This window comes from Fusarium phalaenopsidis (genome assembly GCF_050370095.1).
Source record: "Fusarium phalaenopsidis strain FUZ10S chromosome Unknown contig_32304, whole genome shotgun sequence".
NCBI lineage: Eukaryota > Fungi > Ascomycota > Sordariomycetes > Hypocreales > Nectriaceae > Fusarium > Fusarium phalaenopsidis.
The window spans coordinates 5095393-5118910 of record NW_028145404.1 but is presented as its reverse complement, the minus strand read 5'-3'; the positions used below and the strand labels follow the sequence as shown (position 1 = coordinate 5118910).

Here is a 23518-nt window from a genome sequence, read left to right as displayed (position 1 = left end):
GGAATCATTCGAGTTGAAGCGCATTGCCGTAGACAGGCAGTGACGTGTGTTAAAGTCAGTATTTTATAGCGGTACAGCGCTGCGGAGGTAGCGGATCGGAGTTTATAGACTTTGTTAGTTAGTATCATGCGATGCCGCTGCATGTACGCGTGAAGAGGCAGGCTACGCTTTCATTGGGTCCGTAGAAAAGGATACTTGGCATTTCTAAGCAACTGAGGCGACAAGGGTGTGGAATAACGTTATGTTGTCCACCGGAACTCCACATAGGTACGGAACAAGAGAAATTACTAGTTAGCTCGGCCGTCATAAGGTATCGCAAGGCGAAGAGGGAACCAAGAACAGGCTATGAAAGAGGTGATGGAGCTTTACAGTGGGCCCCTTGGTAATGTTCTCAAGCAAGAACGGGCTGATCTACAGCCATCCTGCGATGAAATCGTCACAGTTTCCTGGCGTCGCACCGATTTACCAAGGCAGCTCCTTGCCATCCGGACCAAGGAACTTGCCATGTGTGTTTTCGTGAGTAGCATTGCTCACCTGCGGCGTACATTAGCAAAAAACCTTCACAAAGCCAGTTGGCAAAACTATCACGCACCAGTCCAGCTATACTATCAGTAGTCTCCTCCACTGATGCGGCTTTGAGTGATCCTAAGTCAATACCAAGTTTGGAAAAACCCTCCACGGCTGAGTTCCCCATGTCCGTGGCAACAAATCTAGTCATCTGATGAGCTATGTATTCTCATGTCGATCAATTGGGATAGGGACTTACCCGGGATGCATTGCCCACACCACAACATCCTGATGCTCATTGCTGAGCCATTTGACAAAGTAGTTGGCCAAAGCCTTGGAGGCACCGTAGGCAGCAGTGGGTAGAGTAGTGTTCATCAGCTGGAAAGATCCCCCAACGCTCGTGATGACAAGGAACTTGGGATGCGAAGCCTTTCGCAAAAGCGACAGGGTTGATTTGAAAAGTTCCAATGGAGCATACGCATTGACCTGAACATAGGTTTGCAGCAATTCCAGTGACGTCTCAGTCAAGGGCCCTGTGATTTCTCCAACACCTGCATTGGAGATGACGAGGTCGAGTGCTTGAATGTCTTCAGAAGAGGTGATCCTACGGATCGCTTCATGAATTGATTCGTTCGAGCCAGCGTCAATCTTCTCGACGACGAGACGGCTTCCCTGTCCACGAGGCAGCTGGGAAAGAGACTGTGTGGTCTCATGGGCCGGATCTCGGACGCCAGCAACCACGGTGGTGTGAGGCAAACCAAGGTAATGCGCCACAAGACCTTTGCCAAGTCCTATTAAGCTTATGTTAGAACCATAACTCATGATTGGTGGAAATTACAAACCTCGATTCGCTCCAGTGATGAGACAGACAAAGTTGGAAGCCATTGTGACGTGAATATTTTGGTCGTTGGTTGATAATGTGATTCTGAGTAAAGACGTAAACTGCTAGGTACTTCTATTCCTCCATCAAGTCACTGAACGTTATTTATAAGAAAGATTCCAACTGCCTGAGGTGATTTGCTTTATCATCCTTTGAGTACTAACTACCGAAGTCACAAGGCCTACTAACGTTAGACATTCAAACTCCGCCCATTCTTAATGAAGTCCGCAGCAAGGACCTATGCGAATGGAAAGCGGCGTCTTCAAATCCCCTAACGCCAATCCTAAACTCCGCAAACTCCGACGTAGGTATGGCTTCCCTGAACGCCAGGAAAAGCCAAGGACCACCTCAAGTGAAACCCGCATAACCCTAATGTAAAACTCCGCCAACATCTCTCTTGAGTGTGTTCACCTTTGGCTGAGAGATTTAGACTTAGCTCATATGTAAGTCGCAGCATCAGAGGCTACAGGTATATAAACTAACAAACAACCCTCTGCCAAACTACTCCACCCTGGACTTATCATCTCCGGCACCGAGCGATCTAAGCCATCATCTGTCTTACGCCTCGATATTATAGAGCTTCGAAACTCTTCCCTGTATTTACCATGTCTTCTACCGTGGCCGTGGCTGGTGGCACTGGTGGTCTGGGCCGTACACTCATCGAGGCTATTCTTGCAGATGGAAAGTTTGATGTTGTCATTCTGGCCAGAAAGGTAAAGCATGCACTTCTAGCCATTTCTTGATTCAGCTCGCCGGAACTAAAGCTCTTGGACAGTACGATGAGGAAAAAGAAAAGCGAATTGGAGCTCGTATCCTTCCGGTTGACTACACCAACATTGAGGCCCTGACCAAGGTCCTGGAGGACAATGGGGTTCACACCGTCATCTCTACTCTCAATATTCTAAGCTCTACTGAGCCAGAGTTGAACCTCATTGCGGCTGCTGATAAATCAACTCTCACGAAGCGTTACGTTGGAAACGTCTGGGGAGTCGACTACACGGATGAGTGAGATACCAGTCTGCCATGTTTAACGCATGATTAACCATTCTCCTCTAGGTTCGTGAACAGGTCTCCTCTCTTTCAGGCCAAACATGCTGTCACGGACGCATTGGACTCTACCAGTCTTGAGCATACTGTCTGGTATACAGGCTATTTTGCCGACTACTATCTGATGCCCCACGCCAAGTCATATCTGAATATGATGACTGTGGTGGTCGACATGGCGAATAATACTGCTGCGATCCCCGGGTCAGGCAGTGTTCCTGTGGCGTTTACTTATACTCAAGACATTGCCAGATATGTCGCTGCTTCTCTCACACTTCCCCTATGGTCATCGCGCACTTGGCTCGTAGGTGATATGGTGACCTGGAATGAGGTTGTGGCCCTCGCAGAGAGCGCCAAGGGGGTCAAGTTCAACGTCGCTTACGATTCAGTGGAGACAATGAAGGCCGGGAGAGTCACCGCCTTGCCGAGCCACCTGGAAATGCGAGCCTTCATACCCCAGGAAGTTTTGGAAGGCATTCTCTCGCTATACGGACTCTTATTTGAAGCTGGCGTGTTCGACTTGAAGCCTGAGCACACTATCGGGCAGGATTTTCCAGATATAAAGGTGAAGACGTTCAAGGAACTGATCACGGAAGCGTGGGGCGGGAAATGAGGGGCATGTCAATAGATCTAGTCAGTCCCTTACTACTGGAAATAGAGCTCATCAGTGGTAGCTATGGTTAGGGTAAGGACTTATGTTCAGGTGCGGCATGGGAGAAGCAGGTTGACGGGATGATGGAGAGGCCTGAGGAATTCCGTGCCTTCAGGGACTCACAACATTTTAGTCACTAACTGTATGTCAAATGAACTTCAGAGAGCTTCTATCGGCCATCTCATTTGATAACAAGGGTAGTGGAGGTTCTTCTTCTCATGAATGACGTCTCTAAACGAGGCCGTCGGACACAACAGCAAAAGACAGAATAATTAATACATGAAGGAATCAATATCCACTCTGAGGAAGTAGATGTGATGGTAAGTTGGAGACTACGTTGGGAGACTCATACCAAGTTGACGCAACCTTCCCGCTGCTTAAGCCACCAGGTTTCCCCTACCAGGCTCTTTAGCTCGCGTCTTGACAACTCGAGCTTATTCAGATCGTATATGGGTATAAATCTCGTAAGGGCAGTAGTTTTATATATGTGGATGAAAGCTCTGACAAAGAGCAGCCACCCTCTGCCTGAGCGCCCAGGACGCGTCTCCGCACTTTGTGAAAACGCCAACTTTAATAAGGAGAGACACATCACAATGGAGCATGTAGTTGCTTGGCGCACTAAAAAGAATGGAGAGACCCGTAAAATTTCTGTTTAGAGATCTCTTGTGTCGATTTGTATCCCCTACTGATAGAGACATTTCACAACGCGCAACAACACTGCAGATATCTGAAGAACCGTAGGCCATGGGGTCAAACCAACGCCATCATCAATTGTGAGCAACTTCCTCACGCAGCCTCCGTGTAAGGGAATGTCTGGCGGGCTTAAAGACTAGCTGGAGTATTTGCATTCTTGTAAACTGCGATGAGGTTCAGCAACGGCAGTCCACCCGAAGACGATGGAAAAGAGTAAATAACAGTCGCAAAGAGGCAGAAGCAAATAGTTGCAACTCTTGAGACGGTCCAAAAAAGGCCCAGGTTGAAAGGGCCCTTTACGTCCTTGTTTCGGGGGAGCAACGAATACGCAGCCGGAAGCGTGTAGGTGAGCGAGGGGAAGATAATGACGCCGGCAGCCAAACTATGAAAGCAGTTAGCAAGCTAATCCCGAGGGGGAAAATAGGGCTATTACTTGTTGAAAGCTGTGGTCGAGGCAACACATAGAATTGACAGAATACCGCTGAGCGAGGCACACAGTATCAGAGCCTCGAGAGGGATATTGAGCGTGGGGTGCACCTTTGACCACAAGTGAGAGAAGGGAGGCCCATTATCGCGAGCAAAGGACCAGCAGATTCTTGACTGGTATGCGTGCAGGGCCACGAGAGCAAAGGTCCAAGCCACAATGATCACCGAGACTGATGGGGGTTACTGGCTAATAGACAAGACAGGTTCAGGAAGTTCTCATCCACACATGAAAGCCATATCCAATCAGCTCAGGCTACGAAATCCACATCCCTGTTACTTCGCACCTGGTCCCAATTAGGAAGGCAACCTTGGTTGGGGGTTTGGTTAGTCTCTGGTGGCTCCAAGTAATCGGGACCAATCAATCGAGTTCAATCAGTTTCCATAGGTAAGTCAAATGAATCATTCTGAGACTAGGCTGCCGTACCCATCACCCGGCAGTCAAGAGCTGCTCGTAGAATGCCGCCAGCCCTCGCTCGTAATCCCGTAGGTGGATCTCCAAGATCCAATGCCTCTTCTTCCCGTCCTTGCCTAAGGTGCTCATGGGCACCTTGTTCCCCTTGAGGATATAGAGAGTCGTCTTGTCGCGGGGAATACGTTCATGGGGGAACGACCCAACAAGGTGGCCAGCCAAATCGGCGCCAAATGACCACCCGTCCTCCTCAGCAGTCTGAACGGCGATATTGTAGAGCTCCTCTCCTGTCATATCCGGATTTTCCAAGAATCGGCTCCTGACCCTGTTCCAAATTGGCTCAAGGGCATCTCGGATCTTCTTCTTATGGGGGTCGTCTCCAAGAACATAAGTCCTTCCAAAATCAGCCTCCCACGATTCAAAGACCGGACCGAGATCAACAACAAGAATATCATCCTCGCCAATGACGCGATCAGGGGGGTTCTCCTGGAAAGGCCGTAGGGCGTTTGGCCCGCTCCTGACAAGTCGCTTATGCCAGTGGGTTTCGATGCCGTACCGAGTTGCGCCAAGCTGGTAAATCTCGTTGTTCAGTACTTTTTCGCGGATTCCGGGTCGGATAAGATCTCGTTCGATCTCATCAAACATTTCGAGAGCTTTTTTCTGGGCGGCGAGAAGCTGCACCGCCCGCTCACTGTTGTCGTAGATGTTGTTTGACATTGAGGGCGGAATGATGGGGTTGTTTGGCATATCGGCTCTCACACTGCCCAACGCATGGTATCTTATATCAGCTTACAGAACTTGGCGCGCGCGCCTATACATCAGCTACGAGCCAATTCAATACTGATTTATAAGCTTTCGCGATTATAAATGGCAGGCGAGACTTCGCGAGACATCTTAAATAGGAAATTTCTTCAAGAAACTGATTTGTCATCTCCTTTGGGCCCAAAATCAACCATTGTATCATGGTGGTATGGTGTACCATTTTGCTTACCGATACCATCTGATAGGAAGTATTTGCAAAGTCACAGCATTTACCTGGTTAAAAGTGTACTCACTAGCAAACTTTGACAAGCATTCGGCCTGGCTCGACAAGCCTTGACAGCCAAAAGGTCCTGCACGACTGCTTTTCTTGATGACTCTTTTCTCGATACACTACTGGATATGTCAGCTATAAGACGGGCTCAGGTGGCCATTTTCATGCCGGGAAGCGGGAGGGACCAGAGACTGATGGCTATGTGATCTTGCAAGTTATCTCGGATACACCTAACCTAGACCGACGCGATTCTCAAGCTTTGCCAGCTGTCGGCTTCCAGCAATAGAGACTAATGTTCCTACGAAGATTTTATGGACATAATTGCACAGTGGAGCTGTTTAATGTCAAAATGCCTGGCCCTGACACCCTATGGCTGCCCGGAACTTTGCACTGGTGACGCTGTGCCGTTCCGGGCGTCGCCTGTCTTTGGAGAGCCCAACTGCCAGGCAAAGACAGGTCAGAGACAGCGAATACAGATGAATATCTAGAAGTTACTTTATCATAGTCGTAAGTATCCAAACACGCAAGCAATGAATGCCACTACTCCCCCGATAATAAGAAAATTGGAAGACCATCGAGCATACATTTCCTTACTCCCTGACCTTTTGACCTTTTGTGTTACCTGAGATGTGGTCAGTGGTCTAAGTATTGTCATCGGGCCATTTGGTTAGATTGAACAACACTGACCTGGGCTACTATTTCCCCTAGATATAGTTGTTCTAGGATTTCATCGGCGTCTTCACTATGTCCAACTTCTTCGTATGCCTCGGTCGCGTCCGCCCCAGCAACCTCCAACAGGACTTCCTCTCCTCCATTGCAGTGATCGCATCTGTCAGTAGCTATGTTTCGGCTTTGGAGAAAGAGGGGGGAAATCGTCTCGTGTACTATGGGCGACTTACGGATGCTTTTTGAGGAAAGAAGTGCAGTCGTATACCCTGTTCCGGATGGCCATGTAAGGATTATTAGCACTGTCGTGCTTGGCGACGTCTTGAAGGGTGAACGAGCGTGAAGCCGCCATGTTTTCTGAGATTTGATGATGCAAGTCGAGAGGGGAGTGAAATGCCTCCAGTCAAGTCCTCTGTATGAAACACGGCCTGTCGAGATCAAAGCAACAAGAAGATGGCAACATTGTGTCGTCTTTATTGTTGCCACGAAGATATGCACTCTGAGCGTCTTCTCCATCGCCGATTTGCCATTAATCAGCCTACGTTCTTACCAAGATCCTTATTACTAATTCTGACTTTTCACCTGCCCCATACGCGCCTCTTTACTTGCCTCATTGAACCTAGACACGATTCTACCAACAGTGCGGCAGAGATGGGATGCTAGATGAGCTTAGCCAGTTGCCTCTTTGAGCTTTACCGCGAAGATCATGCAACGACTGAGTTGGTAGCGTCAGGGAGCCTCCACCAACTTGTAGGTGCCACAAGTCAAACTGTTCCTGTTAGGCCGCTTCGCAGTGCATTCCATTGCATCAGGTAGTGAGTGAGACAGCTCGGTCTTCCAATCTGTATCTGAGAAACTTACACAAATTTCATGCATATGATTATGCAGCCCTTCCTAACGGCACTAAGAATATGTGTTTTTTCCACATGAATAGAGTGTCGGTGAGATTCTTCTACAGGAGATGGAACGCTACGTACCTATGCTAGGTGCTGATCTTCTAACTGGAGACACCGGTTCTTGTCGCCTTAATCTGACTGGCCTCTTGCATTTTGTTTGACTTTCAAAGCAGAGTGCGATAGCTACTGTTTGAACGAATTGCTATTGAAAGCTGTCTATGGACTCAATAAACACCTTTCAGTTGCAGTGCGCTTGGAGACGCCTTGAGATATTTCCTCCTTCTTCTGGCTCCGAAGCCTTGCATTAGTATAGGAGCAGCTTCTCACAGCTTGGGCTCCAATGAAGTTTGACTATGCGCCTCCGAAGCTAAATCAACGACCACCGTCTTGTAATTCGTGTACGCCCTGATACCGGCCTCTCCCTGCTCCTGACCAATGCCTGACTGCTTGAAGCCACCAAACGGAATTCGAGGATTCACGGTTTGACTGTTGTTGATCCATACGGCTTGTTCCATCTTCAGCATGCCTGCCACCGCCAACACTGAAAGAATAGGGACAACGTACTACCATCCTTGATTTTTCGTGTGATGCGATGTGCTCGAACAATATTGCGGGTAAAAACACCGCTGCTAGGCCGAACTCGGTGTCATTCGCCATCTTGACTACTTCGGCCTCCGACTTGAATGGCAAGATGATGACAAAGGGGCCAAAGGTCTCATCCCGGCAAATCCGCATCTGAGGCGTCACATGGGTAAAGATGGTTGGCTCGAGATAGAAGCCCTTGCCGTTCAGGTTCTTATATGCCTTGCCTCCATGCACAAGCTTGGCACCCTCATCTTTTCCAGACTGGACGTAGGAGAGGATGCGGTCGAATTGCGCTTGCGTAACTTGAGGCCCTTGGGACGTGTCTTCTGCAAACGGGTCCCAATGTTGGTGTCGGAAACTGCCCTGGATTTGAACATCTTGAGGAAACAGTCGTATATGTCTTCTTGAACCAGCACGCGGCTGTTTGTAGTGCAGTTTTGTCCAGCGTTCGCCATGATGCCTGGATAAGCAGCTGCGACTGCAGCGTGCAAATCAGCGTCGTTAAAGATGATTAGAGGGGATTTCCCTCCAGTCTCCAAAGTAACGCTTTTCAGGTTAGACGATGCCAACTTCATGATCTCCTTTCCTGTCTGGATAGAGCCAGTAAAGGCGATCTTATCCACATCAGTGTGGGATGATTTCCTGATATCATACTCAAGAGGTCGGAACGAGATGCAGCCATTGATATTGGAGCAGCCCCCGAGGATCTTGCCGCGTGAGTGCTGGGTGAAGCTATTGCCTGCGAAAGGTGAGTTAACTAGCCTGAGGACCTCCTGTGTACAGTGGGATCTCATCCTTGGGCTGAGGAACTGAGCTCCAGCAGTAGTCGTGGTCTCCTCCCCAAGAATTAACCTGTAGCTTGAGGTCGTGGAGATTGTCCTTGCCGACGTCGCTCTCACCACCCTCAATGAGCAGGATGCTGGCCTTTGGGAGCTCCGAAGCTAATCGGCTTGCGACAACGCATCCAGCTGTACCGTCTCCCACGAAAACATAATCGAAGGCGGTCTGGTTGCGTCTGAGGCTCTCAACAGTCGTCATGGTGTATTTACGAGGAACAGAAGAACAAAGAAGGGGACAGATGGCGGTGGTCAAACTTGAAAGGATGGCTTGATCCCTATTCAAAGCTAAGAAGACAAGTTACCGAAGCAGCACGATAATTGCATCCGCTTTATTCTTGGCTACCTCAGCACGTGATTCACCTCGGCCAAGTCCGCCATGGCCATGAGGCCACCACATGCGGCACAACAGCATTCCACGGCCTGGCCCCTTGAGCAAAAGATGCAGCTCGAGGGTCTCATGGGACTCCTTAGGCTAGCCGAGACCAACCCCGAGTCGAGCGTCCGCCAGATCGAGATGACCGAGATCATGGATCGTGGCACCAAAGCGGATGTCTGGTATGCCAGGAAAGTGCCCAATTTCCGCTTCTTGAGCGACGAGGAGCTTCCCAAAGGTGCCATATACGGCATGAAATACAAGACGGTTGTCCTGACGCCTCAAAAGTTCCTCACCTGGCTGTACGAGAGGCTTCAGGCTCGCGGCATCAAGTTTCGACGCACTCGGGTTTCTTCGCTCGCCGATCTAAAGGGACGTGGCCATGACATTCTCATCAATGCCTCTGGCATTGGGGCAGAGAACCTCAAGGATGTCATGGAGAAGAACTTGACTTCCTGGAGGCTTCAATGCGTGGTTGCCAAGGCTCCACCCACCTAGGACCGACTCTTTATCCGCCGAGGAGATAGGGGATACTACTCGACTGCATTGTCCGGGCTTGATGGCACAGTCTATGTCGGAGGTGTTCTAACTGAGAATGACCGGGATCTATCCATATCCAAGGAGCAACGAAAGAAGGTAATTCCAGCCAAGCGACTGCCTTGGAGTGATGAAGCTCGCTAACAAGTGTCGTCAACAGATTTGCCAGAACGCGCACAACAACCAGCCCGACGTCTTCCCGTCCCCAGACCCCAAAGACTGGCCAATTCTGTACGATCACGTAGACGTCTACGCCACCATGGACAGACGCGTCTGCGGTGTGCGATGCGAGAAGGAGGTGGTTGATGGGCAGAGAGTCATCCACGCCTACGGTCACAACGCGGGAGGCTACGTCCACAGCTTCGGCCTTGCTCGTGAAATAGTGACCCTGGCAGAGGACTACCTCTACGAGCTTCCTGTGACAGGCAAGCTGTAGTTGAGACGATGGAGTTCAAAGACTGGTGGCGTGGGGCTGCAGTAGAGACGTGGTTTGTAATCATACGAAATCTTTTTGGCGCTCATGGATAGCCTGTGATTCAATGGGCCAGGCTGTAGTCATGCATGGAGAGCCCTTGCTCTTATAACCATGCACAGGCCACCATGCCTGTGTATGGCAGCTCAAGATTTGGCTGAGGGCTTTCTAGTACCGCCTCAATTGAATGCTGAAGAAATTTCTACTTGCCTTGCCAGTTCGGCGCCTGAACATTCTGAGGCCTCACAAGGCTTCGCTCTTGACCTCGCTGAGCATCTTCAGGCCCGGTATCACGCTTTGGAGAATACAAAGGTGTGATGGGACGACTTGTCTTGATTGTAGTTGTCTAATATGTTTCGCTCTTCAAACGAGCGAAACCTTCTCTTGCAAGTCAATGAACACAGCGACATTCGCAAAGTCCTCGCTACACTCAAAAGTAATCGTCTGCCCCTTCTTCATGACCATGATATCCCCCTTTCCCAAAGTAAACTTCTCTCCGCCATGGACATCAATCTCGATTGAACCCTCCGTCACAAACAGGAACTCGTCTACTGGCCAGACGAGGGTGTCTTTACCCTTCTCTCGCAACATGCCCACGACAACCTTTCCATCCTCTGAGCGGTAGATGATGGACTTGGAGCCGTCATAAAGTGTGAATGGCTCCTCGGGGAACGAATCCCAGTGTCCATGAGGGACGTCTTTGGGGTCTGACGTGCCTGTCAGATTTCCTTGAGATACAGGCATGGTAGCAATGGCAAAGGTACGGCGTTAAGATTTGGCGATGCCTGAATGGTGTGTAGATAAAAGAGGCGATGAATGATTTCAGTGTAAAACGAAGCTAGGTTCGATTACATGCTGCTAGAGTCTGGAAACCGGTTTTAAATACAACTGCGGTGAGAGTACCGTCCAGCCTTGACGATAAGCCGGACATGACATGCAATGGACCTCCCCGCTACGGTCGTCTTCCGAAATGCGTGTGAGAACCATGGTAGCTCTGAGGCGGAGAAAGTGGGTTCTCGCTCTTGGTCCTGGATAGGAAAGTCGGAGGCTTCAGGGATGGCTGCTGTTGGCGCAGGCACAGTGCAGTTGAAGCTAGCAGAAGAGGATGTTACCCAAGGGCCACCAGTGAAAAAATCGACGGTTGAAAAGGTCGCTGCGCATGTTTAGGATGCTTTGGAACACGGGGGAGAGCTTATCTTTGGAGGAAAATGTCCTTCTCACCTTGGCAACGGGTACTTCTTTGAACCCACGGTGATCAAGAATTACCTTGTTGTGACGCGATATCATTCTCTAACGCAGTGAGCATATTGTCAAAAGAGGGCGAGCTGACTAGGGCAAATTGGAATCGTGCACCCTGCACATGTCTTCTCCGGTACTTTCAAGGTAATTAAACAAGGCTGTGCCCCTTCAATTCCGGTGGGTCTGCGACTGATAAGAGGACGAAACTGACAGGTGTTGTGGTAGAATTCTCTGGCATTCAACTCAAAGCACAAAGTGTCATTCCTTGAACCGTCTCTCTGTTTTACTATATCTTGGGCTTCTAGGCACGGCATAGTAACAATAGACAGTACTCCCATCCAGTTAGAATCCCACTCATGTCCACCAAACGTTTCTTATCAGCCTTCTACACCTCATAGCCGGTTACCGAGGTTAACGTGAACAGCTTTCACAGTAGTGTAGGCCGTGATTCCAGCTTCACCCAACTCTCTGCCAATTCCGCTCTGCTTTACACCTCCAAAGGGGATGCGGAAGTCAGAGTCGTTACTACTGTTGATCCAAACCACTGTGAAATTCTGGTCAGTACGCGCTCTGGAAGAGGGGTGGGATAGAACTCACTTCCAGCCTCGATCCTCTTGGCAACTTCGTGTGCGCGTGTGATGTTTTCTGTAAAGATGGCAGCTCCTAGGCCATAGAAGGTGTCATTGGCGCGCTCGATGGCTTCGTCCTCAGTGGAAAATGAGCTGATGGTAACCAGAGGCCCAAAGACTTCCTCGCGATAGATCTTCATGTTGTCCTTGACGTCAGTGAAGACGGTGGGCTCAACGAAAAAGCCCTTGCCGTTGACACCCTGATGAGGCTTACCACCAAAACTAATAGTCGCTCCTTCTCGCTCGCCCTCTTCGATATACGACAAGACTCGATCGTACTGGGCCTTGCTAACCTGGGGACCTTGGAAGGTCCCCGCCTCAAAAGGATCGCCGACCTTGGAGGTCTGCTTGACCTGGTGGATGAAAAGGTCGACGAACTTTGTGTAAATCTTTTCATGGACAAGAATCCTGCTGGTAGCAGTGCAGATCTGACCTTGGTTCGCCATGATGCCGTAATGAGCCCATTTCGAGGCGTTGTCGAGTTCGGCGTCCTCAAACACGATAAGCGGAGATTTTCCGCCCGTCTCGAGGGTTATCTCCTTGAGATTGCTGGCTGCGAGCTTCATGATCTCTCTACCAGTGTTGGTAGACCCTGTAAAGGCTACCTTGTCTACTCCCAAGTGTCCAGCCAGGCTAGCACCGGCAGTACGGCCGAACCCATTGACGATGTTGATGACGCCAGGAGGGAAGCCGGCCTTCTCAATGAGAGTAGCAAATACCAATACAGATAGTGGCGTCTGCTCTGCTGGCTTCAAGACAATGGTGTTGCCAGCCGCCAGCGCGGGGGCTAGCTTCCAAGCCGCCATGCCCAGAGGGTAGTTCCAGGGGATGATCTGACCACACACGCCGATAGGTTCTCGGCTGGTATATGCAAACTTGCCCTCTGTGGTGTTGATGACTACGTAGACAAGAAGGTTAGCATGTGGAGGAGATGTGTACAGTTGGAGACATAGACATACCCTGGCCATACAGCTTATCCGCGAATCCAGCATAGAAGCGAAGTACCGAGGTCAGCTCACTCACGTCACCCTTTGCTGAAGACAAGCGCTTTCCTGTATAGATCAGTCAGATATTGCTAAAGTCATGTTGGTAATCACGTACCGTTATTCCAAGTGTCAATCGTAGCTAGTGTGTCGGTTTGCTCTTCAGCCAGATCGGCCAGCTTCCTCAAGAGCTCACCACGTTCCGTGCCACTAATCTTTGACCATGGGCCTTTGAAGGCTGCCCGGGCTGCCTTGACGGCGTCATCGACATCCTGGTCACCGGCGGCGTGAACCTTGACGATTTCTTGCTCGTTTCTACCAAGGGTAGACAGCATCAGTGGGCTGTTTTATTTCGCAGCAATGAGAGTAAATGCGGGGACTTACATCGGGCTCACGACAGAAATGCTGTCGCCTGACTTTGCTGCGCGCCATTCATTGTTGATGAAGAGTCCCAGCGGCTGGTCGAATGACCGTCCGTTGGGGGCTGTCAGCGTCGCAAACAAAGACGAAGTCATGACTATGTTTTGAGGAGAGTTCAGTGAATGACAATGTGAGAGATTGTTGGTCGAGATAAACACTCGACAGGAAGCAGGGATCTGATTGTTAGATGCGAGATAAATAACTGCCACCGACTGCGGCTGGAGCACTTAGTCATTGAAACGCGATCTACTGGAGACTCGCGATGTGTCCCAAAGCGGTAATAGATTTGGCTAGGCACGTCAACCAAGTGGGTGGGGAAGCGGGTTTTTATCGAGATCGTATCGACACTCGAAAAGGTAGGGAGGGGTAATATCGGAGTGTGAGCATTTCCCCACAGACGCCATTCATCGATACTGGTCGAAATACCCCTCCTCTAAAGGGCATGACACCAGCAGAGGCTTCCCCTCCGTCCACAGACTGGCATTTGTCACGGCCAAGAGCACACAACATGGGAAGAGCTTAGAGTAGAGTCCCTTGACACCTCGAGCCTCCTTCCGCAGCTCTTAGAGTATCAATCGAAGTAAACTTGTCGTTGAACAAAATGAAATTGGCTTTATTTGTCTGTCTACTCATGCTACGTCACTCCGACCCTGGTCCAACGACATGTTCATGAAAACCCGGGGAAACCAGCAGCAACCTCCTTCCTAGTCCACTCACGATAGCGATTTAACCCTCCAAAGTAAAACTTGGTGCTCGACTTGCGCCCCTCGACATTAGATCCAAAGATCCAGCTTGCAGTGGTCTTGAACAGCGACCCCTCGACAAGCTGGTCGCACAGCTCGCTCCACTGCTGCTCGGCCTTGGCTGAGACCTCGACCCGACGGGACTCCTTCTTTTCCGAGTGTAGGATGCACTCGGTGATGAAGTCAATCTCGCTCTCGATAACAACTGGGAAGTTTGCAAACGCCCCCTGCGGCCCCGAGACGATAAACATGTTGGGAAACCCGGAGCAGGCCACAGCGCCGTAAGCAGTAGGTCCTGCTTCCCAATGTTTCTGGATCGATTTGCCATCCCGACCGGTAATCTGAATGCGAAGATAGTTACCTTCAATGGCGTCGAATCCTGTAGCAAAGATGAGCACATCAAGACGGTGCAAGGTGCCATCGGCTGTCTTGATCCCTTCCGGGGCAATTCTCTCGATGGATGTTTCCCGGAGGTCGACAATATCCACATTATCGCGGTTAAATATTTGGTAGTAGCCAGTATCGCAAAGCGGCCGTCGGGCATAGAGATCATGTGGCTTAAGGGCCTTGGCCTTGCGAGGATCCTGGACTATCTCGTCAATCTTACTGCGTAGGAACTTGCAGGCTTCTTCGTTGGCTTCTTGGTGTGTCGTTAGATCACCAAATGCGCTGAACATGAACCGGAAGCCGTTTCCTTGGTCCCAAACGTCTTGGAAAGCCTGTCGACGTTCTTCGGGCGTGGCCTCCATTGTCTTTCTTGTCGTCTCTGGCACTCCAAACGCGGTGGATGACGCCCAGACGTCCTTCCAGATCTGGTCGTAATTTTTGTTAATCTTGTCGCGATAACCAGCTGGAACAGGGCCCTGCCCACTCGGCACCGAGTACTGAGGGTGTCGCTGGAAGGAGACCAAACGACCGACTTTGGGGGCGATGGCCGTCATGACCTGAACGCCCGTGGATCCGTTCCCAATGATACCGACCGTCTTTCCTTGCAGTTGGACTGTGTGATCCCATTTGGCCGTATGGATGAGGTCGCCGGCATAGGATGAGATGCCTGGGATGTCGGGGTAATTGGGCTTGGAGAGCAGGCCCAGGCAGTTGACCAAATAACGAGCGTGGATGACTAGGCCCCCAGAGCAAGAGATGATCCAGAGGTTCTTATCGTCATTCCAGCTAGCCTTTTCCATCTCAGTATTGAATCGCATATACTTGCGGAGGTCATGGCGCTCGACGACATGGCGTAGATACTCGAGGATTTCGGGCTGATAGATATAGTGGTTGGACCAGGGATAAGAAATAAGGTCTTCCTTATCCCATGAAAAGCGATAAAGGTATGTCTCGGTGTCGCTCATGGCGCCCGGGTATGTATTCCAGTACCAGGTGCCGCCGACATCGCCGGCCGTGTCGATGCACTGGACATTGAGGCCGGCGCGAGAGAGTCGATAGGTGGAGTAGATTCCAGCAACGCCAGCCCCAACAACAAGGGCGTCAACCTTGAGGACTTCGGGGATGGATCCCATCTTGTCGAGCGCTGAAATTTGGCTTTGAGATAAGTGGATGGGAGGGCTTTGTTTGAAGGCACGAGGGCCTGGGACGCAAGAGTTGGAGACTCGGTATATATCAAGCCGGCCAAGAATGAGAATGTTTCCCTTCCCTGCCACTCGCTTCTGCGACTAATTAAGAAAGCAGTCGAAGAGGATCGGGTCAACCAGGAAGGGAGTACAGCCGAGTCCTTTTACTGCCGGTATCAGATCTTTCCCCCGGAAACCTAAGGTAATTCCATCTCTTACTCCATGAGACCTAGAGCCGATTCTCTTGCCTCTCGGGGTCCTCCGATACAGCCACGGCGTCCAGGTCGATCACAAGTGGGGGTGCTGCGGCCCCAAGTGGGGGACACATCCGCCCAACTCGGAACTCGCGTCATGGCCACAAACGGCAAGTTGAGAGTTGTATGAGGCGTTTCTCCTCTTCTCACCATAGATGATGCTGTGCGGCTCCAAGTACGACAGTCAATGGTTGGCAATCAGAGGATTTCGGTTCTTTTACTCGAGTCTCATAAATGCGCCCAACTCTTTCTTCAGGCCCCTGATAAGCCCCGATCCATCCCACCATCAATCCCAACCCTCGGTAGAGTGGTAGTCGCTGCTCTGCGTGAGAGTCAGCTCTTCCATGTCTAGGTCACCACTCGTGATCCTTCCCAGGAATAATCTTTACTTGACACTACCCTGCTGCAGCTAGAAGCTTTCTCTGTGAATGAGGCTCGGTTGCCTGCCTGTTTAGCCCTGGTTCCGGCATTTTGACGATAGCCGAAACCATTTCCCCCCCAATATTTGACATGCCGGGGTAACTCCCACAGAGCGGGGAAACCCTGAATCGAAGGTGCCAGGGCTTCCGGGGTGGTTTAACAGGTCAGGTGGCGTATCAAGGGCTTGGGCCGTGTAGGAGATAGCTCGGCTCGAGTCCCAATTAGGCAATCTTGTCACACGGCTTGGGAGGGGGATGGTCCAGATAGTGAGATCTCGGGGATAATGATGAATCAATCATTACTATCTTTGTAAAATTTCTAGCATTTTGGTCTTTTAAGATCTCCTGATGCCTAGCTGTTTATAGAAAAGTCACCATGTTAAAGTGTGAAGCATGATCAGGTCAAACGAGGGCATGCCTGACACCGAAAGTTGGGGATTTTTGGCGATGACCCCTCCCGAGCTAACTTATCAAATCACTGTCATCCCAAATTAGGAAGGGATGCGAGGCCGGACACCGCGCGACAGGCAAATACACGAACCGCTTCCCACGACTTTGTCTTTCTCAAGGAGCAAACTGCTCCCTGCTGAGGTTTCATTCGGTCCTCTCGCCCTTCACCTCAGTCTGCCCCCGTGTAAGCAAGGGAGTTAAACAGCCAGACATCCGTGGACAGATATATCAAGAGCCAGCTATCTCAAATAATACGTAGTTCTAGGGCAATTTATCTATCAGAAACCCCAAACCTATGTATTTGTTGGTCCTCCTACCTTAGACCCTCGACCGACCCTTGACGCTTTGGTTATGGCTGTTCCCTGCCGACAACATCGACCACGCTCGTCCGATCAACGACGACGACGACAATAGTCCATCCCAGCTCTCCAACGCTCCCAGCGATAAGGCTCCCTCGCCATGAATCAGCAGTAACCTCCGCGCCCCCGCTCTCAAGGGATGCCAGGTCTCTGGCAAAGTAAGCCTGCCGACCTCGATGACCACCGTTCGACTGCGCATATCCCCACAACGGGCGATAGGGTCGTCATCGGTGCCGGCTATAGTGGTGCTTCAATCGTCACTAAACTGCTCTGCTATCCCAGCTACCGCGTCAAGAAGCCGTCCATTCTCGTCCTAGATTCACGGCAGGATATATTATTTATATTATTTTTCTTAAATTAATTTCTTTTTTTTTTAAACCATGATATAGCCTTCCTAATTAGGCCTAGTGTACCTAACCATCTAGAGATTACCCAGCCGGCCATTAAAGGCACGTGACCACCCTTAGAGCTATTATAGGGCCCAATCCAACACATCCAACCCCCAAGCCTTGACACTTCCAACACCCTTGCAGCGACCCAACGCAATGCCGTCTCACGAAACCAGCAACAAGCAGTCAAACACCAAGCGTCGGCGCATCACACAAGCTTGCGACTACTGCCACCAGCGCAGCATCCGGTGCCGAGCGTCAAGCGATGGCCAGACCTGTCAAAACTGCAATGACTTTGCCCAGGCATGCACCTATAACCGGAAGCCCCGTCGACGCGGGATAAAACCTCGGATGACAAGCTCCGGCGCCGCTTCTCACTGTGCAGACCAACAGACCTCTCCTTCTCCTGACCCAGCCACCGTGCCTGAAGCAGCCGGATTCGATGGCAACCATGGAACTCGTCCCAGTGCTGTTCCAAAACCCCGGCCTCACTCTCAGTGGGAGGCACCCAGCATTGCCAGCCAGGCCGTCATCATGGACCTTCTTGAGATCTACTTCGAGGTCGTCTACCCGATATTCCCCTTCTTCCATGAGCCTTCGTTCATACGGCGCATCGCGCGAGCAGAATACGCGAGTAAAAGCACTCTTTTCGCCGTCACCATGGCCCTGTGCGCGCTGGTGAGCAGCCGCGTGCGAGACGGGTCCGTTACCAACCCAAAATGGGACCTCGAGCCGCTGCGCGCGTTAGATCCAGAGGCTTTCTACGCCAAGGCCAGACTGCAGCTGCTGGACCTTACGGCCGAATCTGACATCAACATCCTCCGCGCGCACGCAATACTTGCCATCGCGGCCATCCAGAATGGAAGGATACGGGATATGCATCAACATCTGGGCACCTACCACACGCTGGTTGCAATGGATGGGCTACACGACGAGTCTAACTGGCCACAGGATGTTGGGATTGTAGAGCGGGAGGAGAGGAGAAGACTGGTCAGACACCCATAGATGCCAATCTCACAAGTGGAAGGAGCTGACGAATACTCTTAGTTCTGGTCCATGTACACCCTGGACATATACTCGTCAGTGGTTTGGGGCGGTGTTATCCGATGCAGAGAGAACCAAACGAACGTGGCCTACCCGGTCGAAGTCGACGACGAAATGATCACCGATGCCGGCATCACGGGTCATGACCCAACGACCAATAGCACAAGCCCGACTGGCCACGTGTTCGCTGTCCCGGCCGACTGCTGGCTGTCTGGGTGGAACTTCATCACTGACCTGTATCGAGTCCTGGAGCATGCTCTGGACCGGCCCCGAACCTACCGATGCCGGGCAGCAAGGAGCGCTTTCCTGCAGGACATGTTTGAGGACGGTGCGATCGCCACTGACTCATCGGTCCGGGATCGTCTCGTCCGGGTCTACCTCGGTCTTCCAAGCTGCTTCAAGGAAACGCCTGAAATGGTGTACCGTGTCAAGGACGACCGGTTTGGGTTCCAAGCCGCCAACATCACCGCTACGTTTCAACTCCTACGCATTGTCCTGATTGCCGCCAGTGGAGCCAGTATCGACGAGCGCTGTCAAATCGCCAGCGAAGTCGTGCAGGCTTTCATATCGATACCGACTCCTTACCTGCTTTCCATCAGCACACCGCTGCTCCATCATTTGGGAGGCATCGGCACAGTTCTAGGGTCCGTCCGAGGAGAGTCATTAAGTGAGGCTGGCTACACTCGAGTGCGAGCAGTAATGCTCTCCATGGCCCAGCTTCTGGAAAGTTTGGAGGTTATACACCGCAACGCCAGTGCGAGCCATAATCTTCGTTCACAGGTCACGCAGATCGATGAATACATGGCTCGACAGCGACAAGAACCGATGCCGTCACAGCTTGACCTCGCCGCATCCGGTGCAATCGTCGAGCAATCATCGCTTCAGGCACAAGGAACCGAGGACTATGAACAACTCATCTCGGATATTTCAACTAGCTGGATGCTGCCGGTCCCTGGCGACCTCTTGGGAGACTTGACATGGGATTTCGATCTGGGTTGAGGACCAAAACGAGATCTAGGTCTGACTTTAGCAGTCTAGATTAATCAAGCCATGGCAAATGCCCAGTGTTTCACCCTGCATATCGAAAAGCTTAACTAGGAACCACAGTCTCTTGCTTTTCCTGTGAACCCCCATGGTCCTCCAAGCCCTTCTCACAACTGTGGCTCTGCCGAACGTAGCCGTCAACCTCATCCAGCAGAACCCTCGAAGCAACCGCAACATCCCCGCCAGCCTCAGCTAGCCGTCGGTGATACTCTTTCATGTTCCTGCCCACGAGGAGACTATCGCTCGTGAACAGGAGGTTGATCTCCTCGAGAGACCTCTTGGCCACCTCGGGGAAGAAGAACCACACGATCGGCATCGCGACGATGTTCATGGCCCCGAAGAAGATGTACGATCCGTAGCCGAGATTCTTGAGCATGATGGGGATCACGAACTGCGTCATGCCGCAGCCGCATGCCCAGCCGAAGATGGTGAAACTGTAGCCTTTGGCTCTGATCTCCTGGGGCCAGATTTCAGTTCCGTAGATCCAGCAAGGAACGATGTTGAACATGGTGAAGAACCTGGATTGGTAAAGTTAGCAAGGAAGAAGTCCGGATCGTATGATATTTGTCCAAGTGACGTACCAGACGTAGATGAACACAAACGCCGCTGCGAAGGTGCCAAGCTTTATCGACTTATCCAAGTCTGTATCAGCCGCGTCTTGAGAGGTCTTGATAAAGGCACCAACAAGGAACAGCGAGAGGCCTTGGGTGATGAACGAAACCATCAGAGACTTGATCCGCCCAATGCGATCAACGACAAGAGCCGCGGCTGCTGTCCCCGGCACACCAAAGGTGTTGACGAGACCAGCTAGCCACAGGGACTTGTACGAGTCGAACCCGGCCAGGCTGAATAGCGTGCCGGCCCAGGCTGCTATCGCGAGGATGCCCGTCCACTGCTGAATCCATTGGAGCGCAAAGCCCATGACGGCACGGCGTCCGAGGTGGAGATTGCCTGAGTGTCTTCCGCCGAGGATGATGTTTATAAGGTCGTTGCGCTTCTGGTGAGTGGCTTCGGCAATGGCGTCAAGCTGGCTAAACTCAGCGGCGACTTTGGGATCTTCAGGAGATAAGTCGCCCCGGAGTTTGCAGATAATGTCGACAGCCTCGCTTCGTTTTCCCTTGGTAATTAGCCACCTGTTTGTAGTTAGTATAAAATTGCCAGGATTATGTTAGAGAGCTAAGAGGGGGGGATTCACCGTGGTGATTCAGGGAGGAGTGGGAGGGCAAGATTAACGATGAGCAGTGGAATGATCATCCATGCTAGTGGGAACCTCCAGCGAAATTCGATATCCGTGTTACGAATGCCAAAGTTCAACCAGTACGCAATCACTATTCCCAAGTAATTCGCCATGAAGACGAGAGAGAAACTGGAGCCGCGGTCGTGAGCTTCCGACAACTCACTGACCCAAGGGGGGACGATGGCGTTGACAAAGCCGATACCCAGACCAGCAATGACTCGAGCGCAGATGAACATATCCGAGTTGGTGCTGCTGGCCATGAGAGCAGCTCCCAGGATGCCGAAGAGGGTGCCGAAAAGGACGCCGCCTTTTCGACCGATCTTGTCACCGACCCAGCCTAAGTTGCACATTAGCCTCGTCGCTTTGGTCCAATTCGGACAGTTTCCGCTCTCTACTGAGCAGACCTACCACCCAGGAAGCAACCCCACATTCCTCCAAAGTAATATGCCGCGGCTAGGCCACCTTGTTTGGTTGAGTTGGTCACTACACCGTCCGAACCAATGCCGGCCATGGCGATGAAGCCAGGTGTTTCGCTAACAGTGCCCAGGACGCCTTGGTTGTACCCTGTTTTTTCCCAATTAGTATTATCATCTTAGGCAGCTATTTTTCGAAGTGACACCTACCTTCGAAGATCAACGCAGTCGCATTGACAACGTTGATCAGGAAGAGCAATGCTCTTCCGGGTATGTGCCTCCAGATCTGGAAGTTGAACATGTTGGAGTAGATCGTATCTCAGTAAGAGATCCTCGACTGGGAAGTTATAGTGTCTGATGGTCTCTTAATGATCAAAGTAAACGAGATATGAATGGACGATGCCTCCGATTTTGATAATGCAAGTGGGATGCAGGGGATTTTTAAACTTGCACCGTATGACAGCCGGGACGGGGTTGAGGCGGATCGACCCCATCATACCCCGGAATCTGTGGGGAAACTACAACTGGGGGCAGGAGAAAGTGGGCACGTGCTTGCGCAGCACCATATCTGTTGAAAGTCAAAACGCTTAAACGCTTAAACTTTACCTTTTAAGCGTTTAACCTTTTAACTGTTTTGGCGACCAACTTCGACCCGACGCACCTGTGTTTCTAACTCGAAGGAGACTTCTGGGTGGAAATCCGCATAAATAACTGTTCTTGTTCTTTGGTGAATGTAATTGTTCATCAGAAGACTGTGGCGGCATCAATTCCATCTCTCCAGACTCCTCCACTATGGGCTCCATCAACGGCCTCGCAAGTAGCGCTCATTCCAAGCCCCTTGACATCACAGTCTTGGGCTTGAACTCGGGCACGTCCATGGACGGCATCGACTGTGCCCTGTGCCACTTCCACCAAGACTCTCCAGACGGACCAATGCATTTCGAGCTTCTTAAGTACGACGAGGCCCCCCTGGAATACACTCTTAAAAAACGGGTGATGCGCATGATTCTGGACAATGCCACCACGCCCGAGGAATTATCAGAGGTCAATGTCTTGCTCGGGGAAACCTTCTCGGACGCAGTCACGACATTCTCCGAGAAACAGAAGATCCCGCTGTCTTCCATCGACGCCATCGGCTCCCACGGCCAGACCATTTGGCTGCTGAGCATGCCTGCAAAGGGTCAGACCAAATCCGCCCTGACCATGGCCGAGGGCTGCATCATTGCAGCGCGAACAGGCATAACGACTGTCACCGACTTCAGAGTCTCGGACCAAGCTGCCGGGCGCCAGGGAGCTCCCCTCATTGCCTTCTTCGACTCTCTACTTCTTCACCACCCCACCAAGTTCCGTGCTTGCCAGAACATCGGCGGTATTGCAAACGTCTGCTTCATACCACCCGATGTCGATGGTGCTCTCAGCACAGAGTTCTTCGACTTCGACACTGGCCCTGGCAACGTTTTTATTGATGCCGCAGTCAGGGTGTTTTCCAACGGTCAGATGGAGTACGACAAAGATGGGAGAATGGGCAAGGCTGGCACAGTAGATAAGGAGCTGGTGGATGAGTTTCTTCAGACACACCCATACTTCTCACTGGATCCGCCCAAGACGACTGGGAGAGAAGTGTTTCGGGATACCATCGCGCACGATCTGATCCATCGCGGCACCGAGAGGGGCCTCTCCCCGAACGACATTGTCGCCACCATCACGCGCATCACTGCGCAAGCCATTGTCGATCACTACAAGCGGTACATGCCAACGCAGTACGGCCCGCTCGTCGAGATCTACATGTGTGGCGGAGGAGCCAAGAACCCCAACATTACGGACTTCATGCAGGAGGCGTTCCCCAACACGAGGATCATCATGCTCGACGAGGCGGGCATTCCGTCCGATGCCAAAGAGGCAATCACGTTTGCTTGGCAGGGGATGGAGGCTATAGTTGGGAGAAGCATCCCTGTGCCTTCGCGAGTCGAGACGAGGAGGGAGTATGTCCTCGGCAAGGTGAGTCCAGGGCAGAACTACAGAAGGGTTCTGAAGAAGGGTATGGACTTTGGGGGTGAGGCGGAATACTTGCCTCCTGTCAAGGCTATGGTAAACTATGTTGATGGCCAGGTGTTCAACAACAAGTAGTAGAGCTATTTTAACTATCTAAACGGAAGTGAGTTCCCCCTCTTCATCCATGGATTCCTTTTGCCGTGAGAGAGACAAGACATCTGACTTGAGTAGCCATGGGCTACTCATCCCACCGCCTGCCC

General features: G+C 51.4%; 11 protein-coding genes across 11 annotated transcripts; 4 read left to right on the top strand and 7 right to left on the bottom strand.

The window, feature by feature from the left end:
* Positions 1 to 462: 462 nt before the first annotated feature.
* On the bottom strand, positions 463 to 1392 carry LRP88_10844 (SDR family oxidoreductase; the record flags this gene model as incomplete). Its single annotated transcript, XM_083247293.1, has 4 exons — positions 463 to 534; positions 593 to 710; positions 767 to 1298; positions 1350 to 1392. The coding sequence occupies 4 exons, from the start codon at positions 1390 to 1392 to the stop codon at positions 463 to 465; spliced, it is 765 nt and encodes a 254-aa protein (XP_083098406.1).
* Positions 1393 to 1992: 600 nt separating this feature from the next.
* LRP88_10843 (uncharacterized protein) lies at positions 1993 to 3044 on the top strand (the record flags this gene model as incomplete). Its single annotated transcript, XM_083247292.1, has 3 exons — positions 1993 to 2100; positions 2163 to 2392; positions 2444 to 3044. The coding sequence occupies 3 exons, from the start codon at positions 1993 to 1995 to the stop codon at positions 3042 to 3044; spliced, it is 939 nt and encodes a 312-aa protein (XP_083098405.1).
* Positions 3045 to 4689: 1645 nt separating this feature from the next.
* LRP88_10842 (M24 family metallopeptidase) lies at positions 4690 to 5388 on the bottom strand (the record flags this gene model as incomplete). Its single annotated transcript, XM_083247291.1, has 1 exon — positions 4690 to 5388. The coding sequence occupies one exon, from the start codon at positions 5386 to 5388 to the stop codon at positions 4690 to 4692; it is 699 nt and encodes a 232-aa protein (XP_083098404.1).
* A 2201-nt stretch (positions 5389 to 7589) lies between these two features.
* On the bottom strand, positions 7590 to 8889 carry LRP88_10841 (uncharacterized protein; the record flags this gene model as incomplete). The annotated part of the gene is made up of 4 exons (XM_083247290.1): positions 7590 to 7781; positions 7831 to 8214; positions 8268 to 8583; positions 8633 to 8889. The coding sequence occupies 4 exons, from the start codon at positions 8887 to 8889 to the stop codon at positions 7590 to 7592; spliced, it is 1149 nt and encodes a 382-aa protein (XP_083098403.1).
* A 183-nt stretch (positions 8890 to 9072) lies between these two features.
* Positions 9073 to 10036, top strand: LRP88_10840 (uncharacterized protein; the record flags this gene model as incomplete). The annotated part of the gene is made up of 2 exons (XM_083247289.1): positions 9073 to 9537; positions 9761 to 10036. The coding sequence occupies 2 exons, from the start codon at positions 9073 to 9075 to the stop codon at positions 10034 to 10036; spliced, it is 741 nt and encodes a 246-aa protein (XP_083098402.1).
* Positions 10037 to 10435: 399 nt separating this feature from the next.
* On the bottom strand, positions 10436 to 10816 carry LRP88_10839 (uncharacterized protein; the record flags this gene model as incomplete). The annotated part of the gene is made up of 1 exon (XM_083247288.1): positions 10436 to 10816. One exon carries the CDS (start codon positions 10814 to 10816, stop codon positions 10436 to 10438), a length of 381 nt encoding a protein of 126 aa, XP_083098401.1.
* An 887-nt stretch (positions 10817 to 11703) lies between these two features.
* On the bottom strand, positions 11704 to 13438 carry LRP88_10838 (uncharacterized protein; the record flags this gene model as incomplete). Its single annotated transcript, XM_083247287.1, has 5 exons — positions 11704 to 11855; positions 11909 to 12838; positions 12900 to 12992; positions 13042 to 13238; positions 13308 to 13438. The coding sequence occupies 5 exons, from the start codon at positions 13436 to 13438 to the stop codon at positions 11704 to 11706; spliced, it is 1503 nt and encodes a 500-aa protein (XP_083098400.1).
* Positions 13439 to 14010: 572 nt separating this feature from the next.
* Positions 14011 to 15606, bottom strand: LRP88_10837 (flavin-containing monooxygenase; the record flags this gene model as incomplete). The annotated part of the gene is made up of 1 exon (XM_083247286.1): positions 14011 to 15606. The coding sequence occupies one exon, from the start codon at positions 15604 to 15606 to the stop codon at positions 14011 to 14013; it is 1596 nt and encodes a 531-aa protein (XP_083098399.1).
* A 2078-nt stretch (positions 15607 to 17684) lies between these two features.
* LRP88_10836 (uncharacterized protein) lies at positions 17685 to 19571 on the top strand (the record flags this gene model as incomplete). Its single annotated transcript, XM_083247285.1, has 2 exons — positions 17685 to 18518; positions 18576 to 19571. The coding sequence occupies 2 exons, from the start codon at positions 17685 to 17687 to the stop codon at positions 19569 to 19571; spliced, it is 1830 nt and encodes a 609-aa protein (XP_083098398.1).
* Positions 19572 to 19662: 91 nt separating this feature from the next.
* On the bottom strand, positions 19663 to 21567 carry LRP88_10835 (general substrate transporter; the record flags this gene model as incomplete). The annotated part of the gene is made up of 5 exons (XM_083247284.1): positions 19663 to 20134; positions 20198 to 20749; positions 20812 to 21190; positions 21262 to 21417; positions 21477 to 21567. The coding sequence occupies 5 exons, from the start codon at positions 21565 to 21567 to the stop codon at positions 19663 to 19665; spliced, it is 1650 nt and encodes a 549-aa protein (XP_083098397.1).
* Positions 21568 to 22058: 491 nt separating this feature from the next.
* LRP88_10834 (Anhydro-N-acetylmuramic acid kinase) lies at positions 22059 to 23393 on the top strand (the record flags this gene model as incomplete). The annotated part of the gene is made up of 1 exon (XM_083247283.1): positions 22059 to 23393. The coding sequence occupies one exon, from the start codon at positions 22059 to 22061 to the stop codon at positions 23391 to 23393; it is 1335 nt and encodes a 444-aa protein (XP_083098396.1).
* Positions 23394 to 23518: the final 125 nt, after the last annotated feature.